Source organism: Protopterus annectens, chromosome 1.part1 (genome assembly GCF_019279795.1).
Source record: "Protopterus annectens isolate FY-2018-M chromosome 1.part1, PAN1.0, whole genome shotgun sequence".
Classification (NCBI taxonomy): Eukaryota; Metazoa; Chordata; order Ceratodontiformes; family Protopteridae; genus Protopterus; species Protopterus annectens.
Window position 1 is genome coordinate 579,906,736 of NC_056726.1, and position 15,921 is coordinate 579,922,656.

At 42.7% G+C, this 15,921-nt stretch overlaps 1 protein-coding gene across 2 annotated transcripts in view; it reads right to left on the bottom strand.

Moving 5' to 3' along the window:
* The window catches only part of NNT (nicotinamide nucleotide transhydrogenase), a 1,308,245-nt gene that overhangs the window by 1,141,522 nt on the left and 150,802 nt on the right, over positions 1 to 15,921 (bottom strand). For both annotated transcript variants that reach the window (XM_044076912.1, XM_044076918.1), the window contains exon 2: positions 12,537 to 12,731. In XM_044076912.1, the coding sequence (XP_043932847.1) occupies positions 12,537 to 12,687 (151 nt within the window). In that variant the 5' untranslated portion in view covers positions 12,688 to 12,731. The remainder of the gene's footprint in view (positions 1 to 12,536; positions 12,732 to 15,921) is intronic.

A 15,921-nucleotide genomic window follows, 5' to 3' on the forward strand; every position in this document is an offset into this window, starting at 1 on the left:
CATGAAAGGAAAGCATCAGCTCTTACTTGGAACTCGAGCCCAACACCTCCAGCATTCTGAGCTGGTAACACTGCCTCTGAACTAAAAAGAACTAGACAGTTTACTACTGAATTTCCCTAAAAAGCTTTTTTGCTTTCAGCTAGGAGCCTCCAGTATGGCGAGATAAAGTCAAATTACATACACAAACATATATATGCATGCACAGAAAAGCTTTCTGCTTAAGCACTGGTTTTAAATCTTGTAAACATGCGCAGTCTCCTTGTTTCTCTGTAAAGAACACAGGCAATGGCAAAGCCAAGCTAGGCAAAACTACCCTGTTTTGGTCTAAAGCATTATTTTTCTTTCTTTAGCAATTTTCATGAAAGATGGACAATGTTGTTTCATGTCAAAAACTTGCATATGCCATAGACAGGAAGCAACCTGCAGACCAATGAGAAAGGATGAAAACGGTGGAAGTGGAAATGCTACAGAAATAAAGGGCAGTATATTATCACCCCGACAAGGAGTGAAAATATCTTGGACTTAGTATTAACCAACATGAGTAACCACTACAGCATCCCCTGTAGTATCATCCACCCTAGTAAGATTCGATCACAAAGCGGTCACTTTCGAAGTCACCATCTCCCCAACCCCCCTCTAACTAGGATCAGACATATAAACTTCTCCAAAGCTGATTACAGCCATCACAGGGATGGTATAAATAGCTTCACAGTCCCCTCCCCCTCTGTAGGAAAGTATAGTTGTGTACACTTACCATAAATATAGATGTTTGAGTGTATTCACTGTTGCAGTCATCACACTTGAGTTATTCTGCCTGCAGGTAGACCTCAGTTGGCCCGAATACCAGAGTCTTGGGATTTCTGCATCAGATGCTGTCGCCTCTTCCATGACGTCAGGTTGTCAGGGTATAAAACATGCAGCCAATGCCATTACATCAGTTTTTCTTTTCTTGCCACAGATGTCAGGAGCCCCCAAAATAGGAAGCAACTACATTGTGTGGAACACCTCCAGTGAAAAGTAAATACCATTGCCATAAGACATGGCCAAAAAAAGAGGATAGGTAGAAAGTATAGAAAAGTCAGGGGGCTGGAGGGAGGGTAACCAGGACTGCAACAGTGAATACACTCAAACATCTACATTTATGGTAAATGTAGACAACTGTACTATGTTCTTAGTGTTTCACTGTTGCAGTCATCACACTTGGGTTGATTCCCAAAGCTGAGGAAGGGTGGGGACAGTCGAGAAGAGTTGGGGCTGGCTAGCAGGCCTTGAAAGACTGCTGTAGCAAATCCAGCTCTGGATTTACAAAAGATAGGTAAGGGGTAATGCTTGGTGAAGGACTCCAGGTTGCAGCTTCCAGTATGTCCCTGGTAGGGACTCCCCTGAGAAATGCTGTAAAGGTTGAGGTAGCCCTAGTGGAATGGGTTCTGATCCCCTGTGGGGTAGGTTTTCCATTGTGTCTGTAGCAGAAATGGATGCAGTGTGCTATCCATTTGGAGATGGTTTGCTTTGAAATGGCCTTGCCCTCTGCCCCTGTCGCAAAGCTAACTAGCAGTTGGTCAGATTTTCTGAAAGGTTTAGTCCTGTCAAGGTAGAACCTAAGCTGTCTGTGCACGTCCAAGGAGTGCATGATCCTTTCCTCTTTATTCTGAGGATTAGTAAAAAAAGGTTGGTAAATGGATGGACTGCTTTAAAGCCACACTGGATACCACCTTGGGCATAAATGATGGGTTAGTCCTGAAGGAAACCCTGGTCTGCGTGGAAGATAATGAAGGGTTCCACAGCCATAAGGGCCTGTAACTCGGACACTCTTCTTGCTGAAGTGATGGCTAGAAGTAAGGCGGTTTTCCAAGAGAGAAATTTTAACTCTGCTGTAGCAGCAGGCTAAAAAGGGGAAGCGCGGGCTTCTCTAGTACAAATTTAAGGTCCCAGGCAGGAGTGGGAGCTCTCCTCGGGGGGTCTTAAATTGTTAGCTCCTCTCAGGAACTGTTTGAACAGAGGGTGAGAGAAGAGGGGTGGCTCAGTATCGCAATGAGCTGAGATGGCCGAGGCATGAATCTTAACTAATGAGAAGGATAGGCCTTTGTGGAGCAGCTCTGCTAGATAATCTAGGAATAAAGGTAAGGCATTTAATAAAGGTAAGGTGGGCACAGCTGTGTCCATTCCCTGAGACTGGCTCCAAGAACAGTATCTTTTCCACTTTTTGGAATAGGATTTCCTAGTACTAGGCCTCCTGGCCTCAAGGATGACATCCAGCACCTGTTTGCTGTGGGTTGCTGGTGATGTACTCAGGGAATAAGTCAGGCTGCTAGGTTCAAGGTTTGCAGTTGACGATGCAAAATCTGGCCCTCCTGCTGGGACAGCAGAGAGGAGGTCTGATGCAGTTGCCAGGGTGGCACTGTAGACTGCGTAAAAGTGGGTACCAGTGCTAGCGTGGCCAGTCTGGTGCAATAAGGATTGTCCTTGGCCTGTCCTTTTTGATCTTGAGTAGTACCTTCGAGAGGAGGGGCAGAGGGGCAAAGGCATAGGTTGAGAGGTTTTCCCGTGTAAAGGACAGGGCATCCACTTTCCATGCATGGCTGTGGGGAGTTCTGGTGCAAAATTTGCTCAACTGATGGTTTTGGGGGGAAGCAAAGAGGTCCACCTCTGGTGTCCCCCACCTGTGGATCAGAAGCTTGAATGAGTTGGGTTCCAGTTTCCACTTGTGTGGGTCCATTAGATTTCTGCTCAAGTCGTCTGCCAGTGAATTCTGTTTGCCTGGCAGGAATTGAGCTTGCAGGTGCACTTGGTTGCTCAAGGCTGTGTTCCACAGAGCCATGGCTAACCTGCAGAGTGGGTAGGAATGAGTTCCCCCCCCTGCTTGTTTATGTACCACATAACTGTGGTGTTGTCTGTCTTTATCAAGAGTTGTCCTGGAAGGATAAGGTATTTGAAGGCTGTCAGTGCATTCTGTACAGCTAACATTTCTTTTTGATTAATATGCAGGCACATTTGTACTGGGCTCCATTTGCCTGCCATGTGAGCCCCCATTGCATAGTCTGATGAGTCTATTGTCAGGGTTTGGGCGGGGGGGGCGGGGTTGAGTGAAAGGGAGTCCCTTGTTGTAGTTGCAGGCCTCTGCCCACCAAAGGGGACTCTGTCCTTAGGCAAGGAATAATAGAAATCACTGTTTCCAGGTCCTGCGAATATTGACAACAGAGACTTACGTACCACTGAAGTTTCCTCATATGCAGTCTTGCATATGGAATTAGAAGAATGCATGAGGCCATTAACCCTAGGGCTTGCAGTATTTTTCTTGCAGATAGCTGGGTTTGGGTGGCCAGTTGTTTGAAGTAATTTGTCAAATAAACCTGCTTTTCTGGAGTGAGGAATGCCATCTGGGAAGTTGTGTTCAAGCTTGCTCCCAGGAATACAATTTTTTTGGCTAGGTACCAGATGTGATTTCTTTTCGTTGATGGTATACTCCAGGAAAGTTAGGAGTCCCTTTACAAATGTCAGGTGCTGAAGTAGCAATTCCTGACTGTCCGCCTGAATCAGGCAGTCGTCCAAGTATGGGTAAATTTGAATGTTTCTCTGCCTGCAGTATGCAATGGCTGGAGCCAGGCACTTTGTGAATATCCTGGGCGCAATAGATAAGCCAAAGGGAAGTGCAGAGAACTGATAGTGCATAGATCCGGCCCTGAAACGTAGATATTTCCTGCAACATTCCCTTATGGGAATGTGCAGATAAGCTTCTTTTAAGTCTAGGGTGACCAGTCAGGAGTCCTTGGCTTGGCTAGCATAGGAAGCAGCTGTTGGAGTGTAAGCATTTTGAACTTTGGTACCACCAGGAAGATGTTGAGAATTGACAGATCCAGAATAGGGTGCCATAAGTTCTCTTTTCTTGCACCAGAAACAAACAGTCTGGAGTAGAAACCCTGTCCCCTTTGCTCTGCTGGAACAGGCTGAATAGCCCAGATACTGACAAGAGTAAGTACTTTGCTTTTGGGCCTCTGCTCACTGGTTTGGAGGAAGATCTGGCAATCCACTTGGGGATGGCAGTAAGTGTAAGTAGAATCTGTATCCCTGGGATACAATGTTAGACCCATTGGTCCTGGGTAATGTATTCCCAGTTTTTTGCATGCAGGGCATGTTTTCCTCCTAGGGGAGCAAGTACTTGGGCATGGCTGGGAAGTTTGAAGGACAAGTCATTGTGAACTTCTTCCATAAGAGGGTGGCTTACCACTCCCTGTTTTTGAGGTGGGAGCACTCCATTGTTTAGATCTGTGCATACCCTGAGACTGTAGTCTTTGTGGTCTGTTGCCCCTGGGTTTGGACCGAGAAGGCCTGGGAGGGACTGGAAAGGACCAGTGTTTTGAAGGCCAATGCCTACTGAATCCAGGTGACTGTACCTGTAAGAAATCTTTAACAGTTTGCATAGATTTAGCTTTTTCCTCCATCTTTTTAAGAACTTCTTCTGCTTTTATGCCAAACAAACAGTCTTGGTTTAATGGGGCATCTAGTAATTTTGTTTTGACATGGTCTGGCAAGATTTGTTCCTTCAGGCAAGCATGCCTTCTCAGAACAGACCCAGTGACAGCAGCCCTGCAAGATAAAACCATACTGCAAAGTATGTTTACCAACTTGGTTTGCAGAATGCATCAACTCTTGTAAATCTTTATTTTCTGCACAATCAGGAATCAACAACATTTTTTGTTTAATTAGTTCCATAATATGCTGCTGGTATTTCAACATGTGAAACTGGCAATTTAAAGCCTTGAAGGCAAGAGTTGCAGCGGTATATACCTTCTTACCCAATCTGTTTAAAGCCCTAGAATCCCTGTCCAAAGGGGTAGGGTTTTTGGCTGTAGTAGCCTTAATACCTTTAGGTCCCTGGGAAATGGTCTCTGGATCCGCAGTAGGATTTTTAAAGAGAAATTTGTGAGAGTCAGGTACTCTGTAGTACCTGTCAGGTTTTCTAGGAGCTGGTGGCAAAGTATCAGGGGTAAGACTAGATTCCATGAAGACATCATCTACAATATCCAGGAGAGGGGATATAGCTAGGGGCCTGTGCTGAGGCAAGTCTAAAAATTCCCCAGAGTCTCTTTTTGGACTGAGGGTAATCCTGGCATTCCCAGCGGAAATGCTCTCTTAGGGTATGCAAAGCTTCACCAAAAGAAAAGTCCTCTGGAGGGAATGGAATCCTCTGCATCTGAATCCTCATAGGTGGATAAAGGTATGTCCTGGTAATCAGAGGGGTCAGAATCATCGGACTCATGGTATGTAGAATCAGAAGGAAAATCAGTTCTTTGTTCTTTAGAGGGGGAAGGCTGGCTTCCCCTAATTAAAGTAAGGTCTTCAGCCATTCTAAGCATTTGTTTCTGAGGCATGGGGGCTTGAGAATGCGCTTTGGTTGTCGGTTTCCTAGGAGTAGTATGAACTCTGGGCCTGAGAATTTCTGTAGTTTTAGCCAAAAACTAAGTAGACTGTTTAATACGAACATCGGAAGGTCTGAACACACCCTCAGAAGCCAGTGCCTGCACAGCAGCTCTGGACCCATCTAAGGTAGAAACATCCACAGGTTCCATAGTCGAAGAAGCATCGCGTGGCATACCGGACTCCGAATGGGTCTCAGTAGAGGACTGCAAATCTGTAGAAGCGGGTATCAGCACCTCACTGAGTACTGGCAGACTGGCGACTAGCTTAACGGAAGTGTCGTCGACAGTTTTGGACCTATGCAGTCTGTCTCTGTCTTTATCCTTACGCTTTTTCGGAAGATCGGTAGTTGGATGGCTTAATGAAGCCATTTCGGAATACGGACAATGACAGCAAAAGAATTCAGCGACAAAGACAGCCCTACGATGAATAGTTTGGGTGTTGAACAAGGCACAAAACCGACACGAGGAACGTCATGGTCTGGGCCTAAACAAGTGACGCAGTAAGAATGAAAATCTCTGTGAGGTATTTGCTTTCCACAGGCAAGACAATTGTTAACTTTTTCTGACATCGGTTAGAGCAAGAAAAAACAATCCCCAATGGGGTACTTGGCTTTAGAAGACTTCAGGTTTGAAAGTCGAAAACGAAAATTTCAGGTAGCTGCCAACCGGCACGTGCAAACTGTTTCTGCTTCGGGCTCCCGCACGGCAAGAAAAGCTGATGTAATGGCATCAGCTGCATGTTTTATACCCCTGATGACCCGACATCATGGAAGAGGCGACAGTATCCGAAGCAGAAATCCCAAGACTCTGGTATTTGGGCCGACTGAGGGCTACCTGCAGGCAGATAACCCAAAACTACACCAAAGCACTATACAACCATGTATATATGTATACATATATATGAATAAATAAACTCTAACAAAAGGAAAATACTGCTGTCCAAGACCAAGAAGGAACAGGTGCCCAATTAGAAGCAATGTCTCCTTAGCCTGAACAAGCAAATAAAAGCACTAGTGAAACTCTCCAAAACAAACAGGAGTCCAAATTGGCCACATATACTACAGACAATCATAAGACCTTCTTCACATGTCTGCAACCTCAAAGAAAGCACCCAGATCTGTTCAGAACTGGTGGTCAAGGACACCACATATACAAATGTCGTAAATACAGCAAACTTGCTGGCTGACAGACTCCGTGAAAACTTTACCCCTCTGTCCCCACCCATGAGTAAATCAGGCCATCCCCAGTACCTGCCCCCTTCACTTTATATCTAGGTAACTGGTCATCACTGCTCTCTCAAAGGCAAAAAACACAGCCTCCATGGGACCCGATAACATCCCACGCTGCATCCTACGTGAACTCAAGCAGGAACTTGCAGCACCATTAGGCAACCTATTCAACCAAAGCTTGAGTACTGGCTTCATCCCAGCTGAGTGGAGGACAGCCACTGTCATCCTTTTACAGAAAGGTGGAGCGTCCACCAATCTGGGAAATTATAGACCCATCAGCCTAACTAGCCTGATCTGCAAGGCCATGGAACAGACTATCATGGACTTCATTAATAAGGACATTGGCAGTCTCCAAACACTTGATCCCACACAGTTTGGTTTTATCAAGGAGAGTTCATGCCTGTTAAATTTAGTCGACTTCTTTCACCAAAGCCATGAACGAGGGGAAGACTATGCACATCGCCTACCCTGACCTGGCCCAAAGCCTTTGACACTATTCCCCACTCGGGCATAATAGATAAACTCTCTCAACTAGGCATTAAGCCATATGTTACTAGATGGGTGGCAATCTGGCTCACTGAGAACCCACATAGTCAAAACAGGGGAAGCCACCTTGAGCAGTAGACCCCTAACAAGCGGCATACCCCAAGGTTCAGTCTTGGGGCCTCTTATTTAGGATATACTTTTCTGAGGTGCAGGCCAAAACCAGTGGGCTATGGCTGACCAAGTTTGCAGATGACTGCAAGCTGGGTGCGGTCATCAATTCCCTTAGTAATGTGGACATCCTCCAAGAGGGTCTCACTCAGACAAAATGACTGGTTCCAGAAACATGGCCTCAAGCTGAATACCAAAACATGCATCATCCCCTTTGGGGAGAGTGATGTCCCCACAAAATATCACATTAATAACAACGTCCTAAGCACTCAGTCAGTTGTAAGGGATTTGGGAGCCCAGGTTGAGAGCAACCTGACTTTTGACCACCATGTTGCTTCCGTGGTACAGAAAGCCTTCTACATGGCCCACCTCATTAGCAAGGGTATCTCATCCAGGAACAAGGAGGTCATAACATCCCTGTATTCTTCCCTTACAAGGCCCATTATTGAGTACAATGCACCTTTCAGTATGTACCTCGCAAAACACATGTAGCAGCTGGAGAGACCACAGACGTCCCTCACCAGGAGAATCCATGGCCCCAAACATCTACCATACACAGAATGGCTAAAAGCCCTACCCTCTACTCAAGTTTCATACACACTCCTCAGAGATGACCTCTGTCTGGCATACAAGGCAATCATGGCCCCCTCCTTGATGGGATTGCTATATGCCCGCAAGTCAAGCTCCACTCCAATAACCTGCACGCATGACCTCAACCTGGTCTGTGACATCAACAGGACTTGTTGGCGGGACAGATTTGTCTCTCAGAGACTCCCTCATCTATGGAATACACGACCTCTCCACATCAAGCAGAGTACCTCATTACCCCCTTTTTAAGCGCAACCTGGATAACTGGATGGGAAACGGAAAATATACCCCTGGGATTTCACCCATGTCCCAGCTGGAGAGGGGCATTGGATGCTGGTTTCTCTAAACATGGGCTAAACTCTTGGCTAGGCTTATAAGGGCCTCAGGGCCAATAGCCTAGTGACCTCCTATGATCCTACAACGAGACAGGATGCAAAGGAAAGAGAGCCAGTGTGAGCCAACAAAAGAGGTTTTTGTGAATGGATGAATGGAGACTTCTGCCACATAGAGGATTACATAACTGAAAAAAATAATATTAGCTCTCATTTTGGACTCAAACCCAGGACCTTAAGCACCATCATGCAGATGTCATGGCGGCTGGACCAACATGAACCTTTGGATAGATAGGTGTTGAGTTTAAGACCCTTATCTTGTTATCTAGGAAATTCCAAGTATGGTGATTAAAGTCAAAACTAATATTATCCTTTCAGTTCTATGATTCTAACAGTACCTAAGCAAAGAGCTTTCCCTGTATTTGTGCACATGTTTAAAATCTGACCTTAACCACGATGCTTGGAGTTTCAGAGTTGAAAGGATAAAACCCATCATGTATCTACCCAGAGATCTTGCTGGTCCCACAGTACACACACTTGCACAGTATGACAAAGGTTTTGGGTTTCAGTCTCAGATGAGACCCATTATCCTTTCACTTCTACGATTTTAACAGGACCTAAGTGCGCGTGTGTGTGTGTGTGTGTGTGTGTGTGTGTGTGTGTGTGTGTGTGTGTGTGCTCTTTTATAACTTGGTCACAAACAGGATTATAAGTTTAGGCAAGCGAAAACAAGAAATCAGATTTAAATAAAGCGGTCCAAGTAAAATGTGGAAGAAGATGACCAAGAGACCACAAAGTGGAGAAGTGGGTGCAAGCTGTAGTGCATGTAGGTACAAATAATCTGTTAGAAAATAGCTTGGGTGGTAGCAAGCAGGACCAGGAAGTTGCCACCAAGATTACAGCAGAGGAAATTGGAGGTAGCCTTCTAGGAAGTGTTCCTTATACCAGCAGCCAGCACACAAAGGGATGGAGGAGTATGTAATTACTGGATACAGCATGGACATGGACGGTGGGGGAGAGAGACAAAAATGGACAGGGAATACCTAGTAAAAAGATCAATTCTATGCAAGGAACAGACTCTGTCACAGCCCAGAAGGGTAACTGGTGCTTAATGCTGGCCTGGAAAATTAAACCAACAATCAAACCTTTGAACTAAAATAAAAGGGGAACAGAATGCGACAAAGGCACCTTCACAAGTGTAACCTGGTAATCTGAGTTCCACTACATTCAGTCATTATCTGCTCCTATTAACCCAAGTAAAATAACTAAAAATAAAGTGTCCAAACGTATTGCATTTACCCTTGCTTTTGTGATCAGATCATGTCTGAAAAGGGTCCAGACAATGATTAAAAATGGTCCACAATGACTAGCTCACTTACCTAGTCAAATGAGTAAATTAAATTACAGTGGAGACAAACCTGTCATAGTCACTTGGCAGATAAGTATGGTTTGCAAAGATTATTATAAATGTAAAATAAGCATACTTCTTCAAATGTATCTAAATGAAAAAGTACTTGTAGGTAACGTGCAAGATACCATAACAAAAGTGAAAAATGGATTAACACTTGTACATCTAATTAAGCAAAATAACAGAGAAAGGACTTTGTGCAAACACATTTGTTATACTGCAGCAAAAAGCTGTCATTTGTATACTCATTAAGAATTCTATTTTGAAGTTTTAAAATCACCTTGCTGAAATGGCTTGGAATATTTTCCCTGTCAAAAATTTTCAAGATTCAGTAGACATTTCCAGTGAAGTCCTTAGATAGCCAAAGATGTAATTGATCAGTGCTGCTTGGAGTACAGACAGTAATCACTTCTCATAGTTTCCCCTCCAAAAATAACAAGTTAACCCCTGCCTATAATTTAACACAAAAATACCCACATTCCCAAAACTTGAAAAGCAATCCTCGGTGCACCTCTACGGCTTTAGTTGCACTTTTCTGTAGAACGTTTTTAAAAACTATTAAAAACAACTTTTAATGGAAACAATGATAGTAAAAGCAGCCACAGTCACACTTTAGCATGGAGAGCTATAACAGATAAGCGCTTTCGGCAATGAGCCTTTATCAGATCATGATTTTTTCCTGCTCTCCTCCTAGAGTAAAAGTGAGAACTAGCTAATGAGGGCTAGGATAGGAAACATACCTACTCATTATCCAATTAGGAAATTAACCAATGGCTCCTATTCTTAAGGATCGGCTTAAGTGGTACTATGCTATTCAGCCCAGGTGGCCGATCAGCCCTCAGGTTCATAATCCAGCTAGTTTCACAGAGTTTCACTAAGAATATAAGAGTATCCATTGGTGCAAGCTAGGAGGTATGGTCGTGAGAAGCACCCACAAAAGACAAAAAAAAAAAGAAAAAACAAAAACAAACAAAAAAAATGGGGCACTTATTGGACAGGCTAAATATTCAGTATAGCAATAAAGTATTCAGTACTAGCAATAATAGCATTCAAACTGGCGGCAAAGAAGTTCAGGGTATTTACGTCCATATGTCCCATGTTCTGTGTGGGGAACATTTGTGTGACATGTGGTGCATACAAAATTGTTAAGCTTCTGTATACTGGCCAAGCATTTAGCTGCCCTAGGCAGGAGATCCCTTCAGTTTAGAATACTGCAACAGTGACACAGAAGAACACAGTTTCTTTTACCCTGCTCAGCTTGCTACCACTCCCATTTCAACATAAGAATGGGTTTAGAAAATTATAAAAAAAATCATGAACTAAGTGTACAAAGAAAATTACTTTTATTTACTATGACTTATAAAAAAGTTACAAAAAGGGAAAATTACAAAATATCTGGCTCATCTGTTGGAATGATTTCATCTGAAGGCAGATTGATAATCTGTTTAATACAAGCATAAAGTCGAAAATAACTGCTATCAAAAACAAAAAGTACCATCAAACAGTGCAGAACAGCACACGCAATGTATTCAAGGAAATTTCCAGCATCTAGATGATGCACAGCAGGTAAGTGACTGTAGTCAGAAAAGTCTCAGGAAGCAAATTATTAAACAAAAGTCACTGTGTCATCACTACAATTCTTTACTATCCATAATAAACCTCACATACTGGAGCCATCCATGGGTTTGCCTTTTGGACTACTTTAAACTTGAGAGCAGCAAGACAGACTAAAGTTCTCCTGACCAACTGAGGAGGCTGTATAATCAGGTGTGGTTATGGTGCGGGACTGCACTGTTCGGGGAACCTAGTTATTAACCTCATTAATGCCAGATGGCCTACAGTTAGTTACTTAATTTCCTTTTCTTAGGGAAATGGAGGTGCATAAATGGCTCAGGTTCACCTCTCTGGTAACAATGAGGAACTGTACTACTCCTTTGTCAGACCCAGTTTAGTTTAGGTCACGTTCTCAGTTATCTCCCTCCTCTTTCAGATTGTGTACCCTTCCTTTCTGTTCACTGGCTTTCAGGTAAGCATGGATGCCACAAACAATGGCAGCCAGCAGTAAGGTGCCAATAACCCACAATCAGGTTAGCCAGCTAACTTATTTGCAGCTCCATGAATATCAAGTCAATAAACTTGCCAATAAAGTATTTTACCCTAATGACAAAGCACAGCAGAAGAGTCAGTTAAGACTCAACATTTTTAATCTTACTACACTGATCTTTCAATGACAGAAAGTAACAAATTAAGCATGGTACATTCATAAAGAAAAGATGTGCACAGCAGAGAAGCTCTTTTAATGTACTAATTATGTCCAGTTCCATGCTGATTACATTGCTAAGCCTAGCCAACAAACAGCTTACACTGTCCACCAAAAGAAAGAACTGATTTTGCCTACTGCCTTTATTCTTGAATTTCACACAGATTCTTAACTCAGTAAAACATTTTTGCTGTAACACAATATATTTATGTACAACATACTTGGTAACAGAATAACTGGTGGCATGAGTGGAGGCTCAAAATATCTTCCAATAAAGCACAAAGCAAACTTGAGGAGAATACAACATTTACTTACCTGCAAAATGCATGTTAATAATTCCTTTAAAGGAGATGACAATTTCACTTTCTGCTGCTTTATTCCTTTTCTGTACAGCACAGAACGTACCAAGCAATACACAGTGCTGCATGGAGAGTTCAGCACAAGCTAAAAGCCTAGTTCCCTGCTTCATTTAAGAAGACAGATCAGCTACTTCTTTACTGGTATGTGTGTGCCTTCCTCAACATATATCATGTGCAATGAGGTATTCATAGCTTTAAGAATTCCAAACGCAGGTTTCTCTAAAGTATAACAGCCACCCACGTCAAAACATCTAGAGCAATTTTCTTTTATCTTTTGTCAAAAACTTACCCCTTTTAACAGGCTGCTGACACCACAGAGCTTGATGAGTCCGAAACAGTCTCCAAGAAGGTGTCTTAACTGTTTGCACTTTTACAGATACAACACTGCTGAACAAGGGACTCGTACAGCTAGTGGCTACTGTCCTGAGAAGGCACGCCATGTTACCTGGGATTCAGTGCTGGTGGCCGTCTCCCGTGACTCCCACTGTAGTAAAAAATATATACATCAGTACTGCATACTGCATGGCAAATTCAAACAGAAACACCATCAACTTGCACTGAAAGAACATCTTGCTCAAAATACTCCCTTTTTAACAGTCAATTCAAATGAATGCACTTTTTCTACAGATAAATGTACAAAAGTAGACAGCAAACTGCACACAAAAAACTAAAACTGGGACCAAATCTAGTAGCTGGTTCTGTGCCATACAGAAATGCAACCCCAGCTATAACCCAAATTACCTGTGTTCAGAAAACACTCCACTTGAGAAGCCAAACACAGCTAGCTTGCCTCTTCCAGGACGAAGATTAATTGGCATACAGCAAGGCATGTTTCTAGTTAACAAATATCTGATGGGAGTCCACAGACTTACCAGGAGACATCCACTCAAAAGGGAGGACACTGATGCCAGAGAAACTGTGAAACTCGCAGAGCAGGTGCCGTCCCCATTCTGAATCTGCTACTGCCCTTCCCATGAGCACTGGAGCAAAAGACCAAAGGGAAAAAAAATCACGGCATAAAATCCACAGCTTCCTGGACAACAACTGCATAGTAAATGGTTCTTGCCCAGTAGGGAGCGCATGGACAGAGTTGCAGTCATCAGCCAGGTAGGGGAAGACTGCAATCAAATAACAGTCCAGCCTGATCTTAGGTTTTAATCCATTTAGTAATGGTAATGACCTATTTGAAGATGAGTAGAAAATACAAACTCGTGAAATAGTTAACATTTTGTTCAGTATAACGTTTACTTTTCCGATGGAATATAAAGTGACTTATCTTTTCGGTGTTCAATTGTCTTGAAAATGCACTTGCCTAGGAAAGGCAACAACATAGGTTTACAGCATCTATACAAAACTCACAGCTCTGTACTTGGCAATACCCACACAAGATCTATTCTCAAGATCCTCAATTAAAGAACAGGTGCTCTACCACTGATCACATGATCACCTTCCAGTTCTAACATCCATTACCTACTAAAGCCTCTATCTTGTGATGTGGCCCTAATGCAATCTCATTAGCTGGTACTTCACTAAGCATTTCACTCAAGCAGACCTATAAATATTGGGCCAAGACAATGCAACATTATAAACTACTCTCACAGGTCCATCCAGGACTTGCACAGCTCCCTCCCACCTAATTTATGAAGTACTTTTTAAAGTCATAAATATATTCATACCAGCATTTCAGAATCATCTCGTCTTTGCTGAATTAATCTATGCCGTCTTTTTCACTTTTCAATCCGGTCATGCTAATTGTCAGTTACTCTGTCAATCTAGACTATTCCACAATATGCACAGAAATGGCCATTGCAACTACCAGTTGCAACTGGCATTATCAGCACCATCTCCACTTACTTCTGCACTGCATTTCTTCATAAAAAATGCAGAGTAAATGTAGACAAGGCCCTCCTTCACAAGATCTGCTATTTCCTTGCATGAGTAGGAGTAAAGCTTCCATATAAAACGCAAATCAGGTTAGCCTACATGCTATGTTATCACCAGGGCCAGTGTAAGCATTTTGGGGGCCCCCAGCCAATGTCAAGTTGGGGGCCCCCTGGGCACTTTCAGTCTAAGTATCACTCTGTCACTGCCACCACTTCTATCCATCTTTTTAGTTCATGCTGCAGGCTTTTAGGAGTAGTACACACAGACTGACCTGTAGCTACAATAATCTTATTACAACAGGCATACATACCACACTGTGTTGGCCCATCTCACAAAGGGACATTTTACAGTTACTGGCATTTAGGCGTAACAAGGATACATTACAACAACTCTATGTACAGGGGAGAACTAATGTGCAATTGAACCCTAGGCACTGCTTACTGTTTCAGCCCCTGCCAAAAAAAAAACACACATTCTCCAGAGTTTCCCCTATGTTGGGCTTCCCAGTTATGCACAATACTTTTTTTTCTTCCATTTCTCACATTTTACCTTTTTTCTTCAGCTTTTACAAGAAGCCATAACTTTATATATGCTCTAAAGTGCTTTTAAGTTTATTTTTTTTTTGCACAATGATGGCTTGAACAGAAATGATGATTAAGGAAAGAAATTCAATGTTGCTGTTCAGCTTTAGTTTTCCTTCCGTCTTTTCAATATACTTTCTTGACCAAGACAGCACAGTAATAACCATTTAGGAAATAACTCAATTAAGCCGGTGCCCCCAGAAGCTAGAGCATTTCCCAACCTTTTAATCCAAAAGTGGCCTAAACAAAAATCGTGAGTAAGAAAAAAGAATTTCAGTCTTATTTTTTTCTTTCAATGAAGACAAGTTGTATCCAAAGCTTAAAATTCAAAGCTGACAAAAATAGTAGCTCAAAATAAATTAACAAGTCAATTGTTGTGAGGATACATAGAACATGTATGGGAATACTGCCTGCCTCCCTAATCCTCCCAAAAAGACAGTCACTGCCTATGCAACCCTCTGGTGTTAGATTGGGATGAAAGCAGATATTCAAATGGCCACAGTCATATATTTAAAGTGACTTCTGAAATACATATACATAGCATGCCTACTTACTCTTCGAACCTAACCCCCAAAGGCAACCAGCTGTATATGTGCTTGATATTTGATTGTGAGGAAAGTGAAAATAAATAATGATTGCAATAATGTATTTGCTGCTACCAGGCAGTACCCCTCATAACCTATGGTAAATTTCTGTACACAAGCATCTGAGCAGGGATGTTTTAGAATGTTTGTGGTTGAGGACAAAGGCTACTATCAGTTTTATCCTAACAGGGTCATATCATAACTCCATTCAGGCTAAAGAGTGCAATCAGAAAATGAAAGCATTTTTTTTCTCGTCATTTTTCCTCAACCAAAAACAGCTTTTTTGTGGTCCCCACAGTCAAGGATGATTAAGGGAGCCTCCTGTATCCATTTATACAGTTTAGGGAGTGGGGTCACCAGATTCCTAGAAGATCTAAGTGTCTGAATGCTCTATTATATATTTTATGCTTTGCTTTTGAAGTATAATCACTTGTTAGTTACATTTTTATTGATACCCTGAAGAATAATGTGCGTTCCGGCATTATTGGATATGTGCATTGATAAAAATCTGTGATATTTTTTTACACACACACACACACACACACACAAACACACACCACACCAATGCTAATTTTGTACATATTTCAGCAAGTAGATTGTACAACACTAGTACTACTACTACACA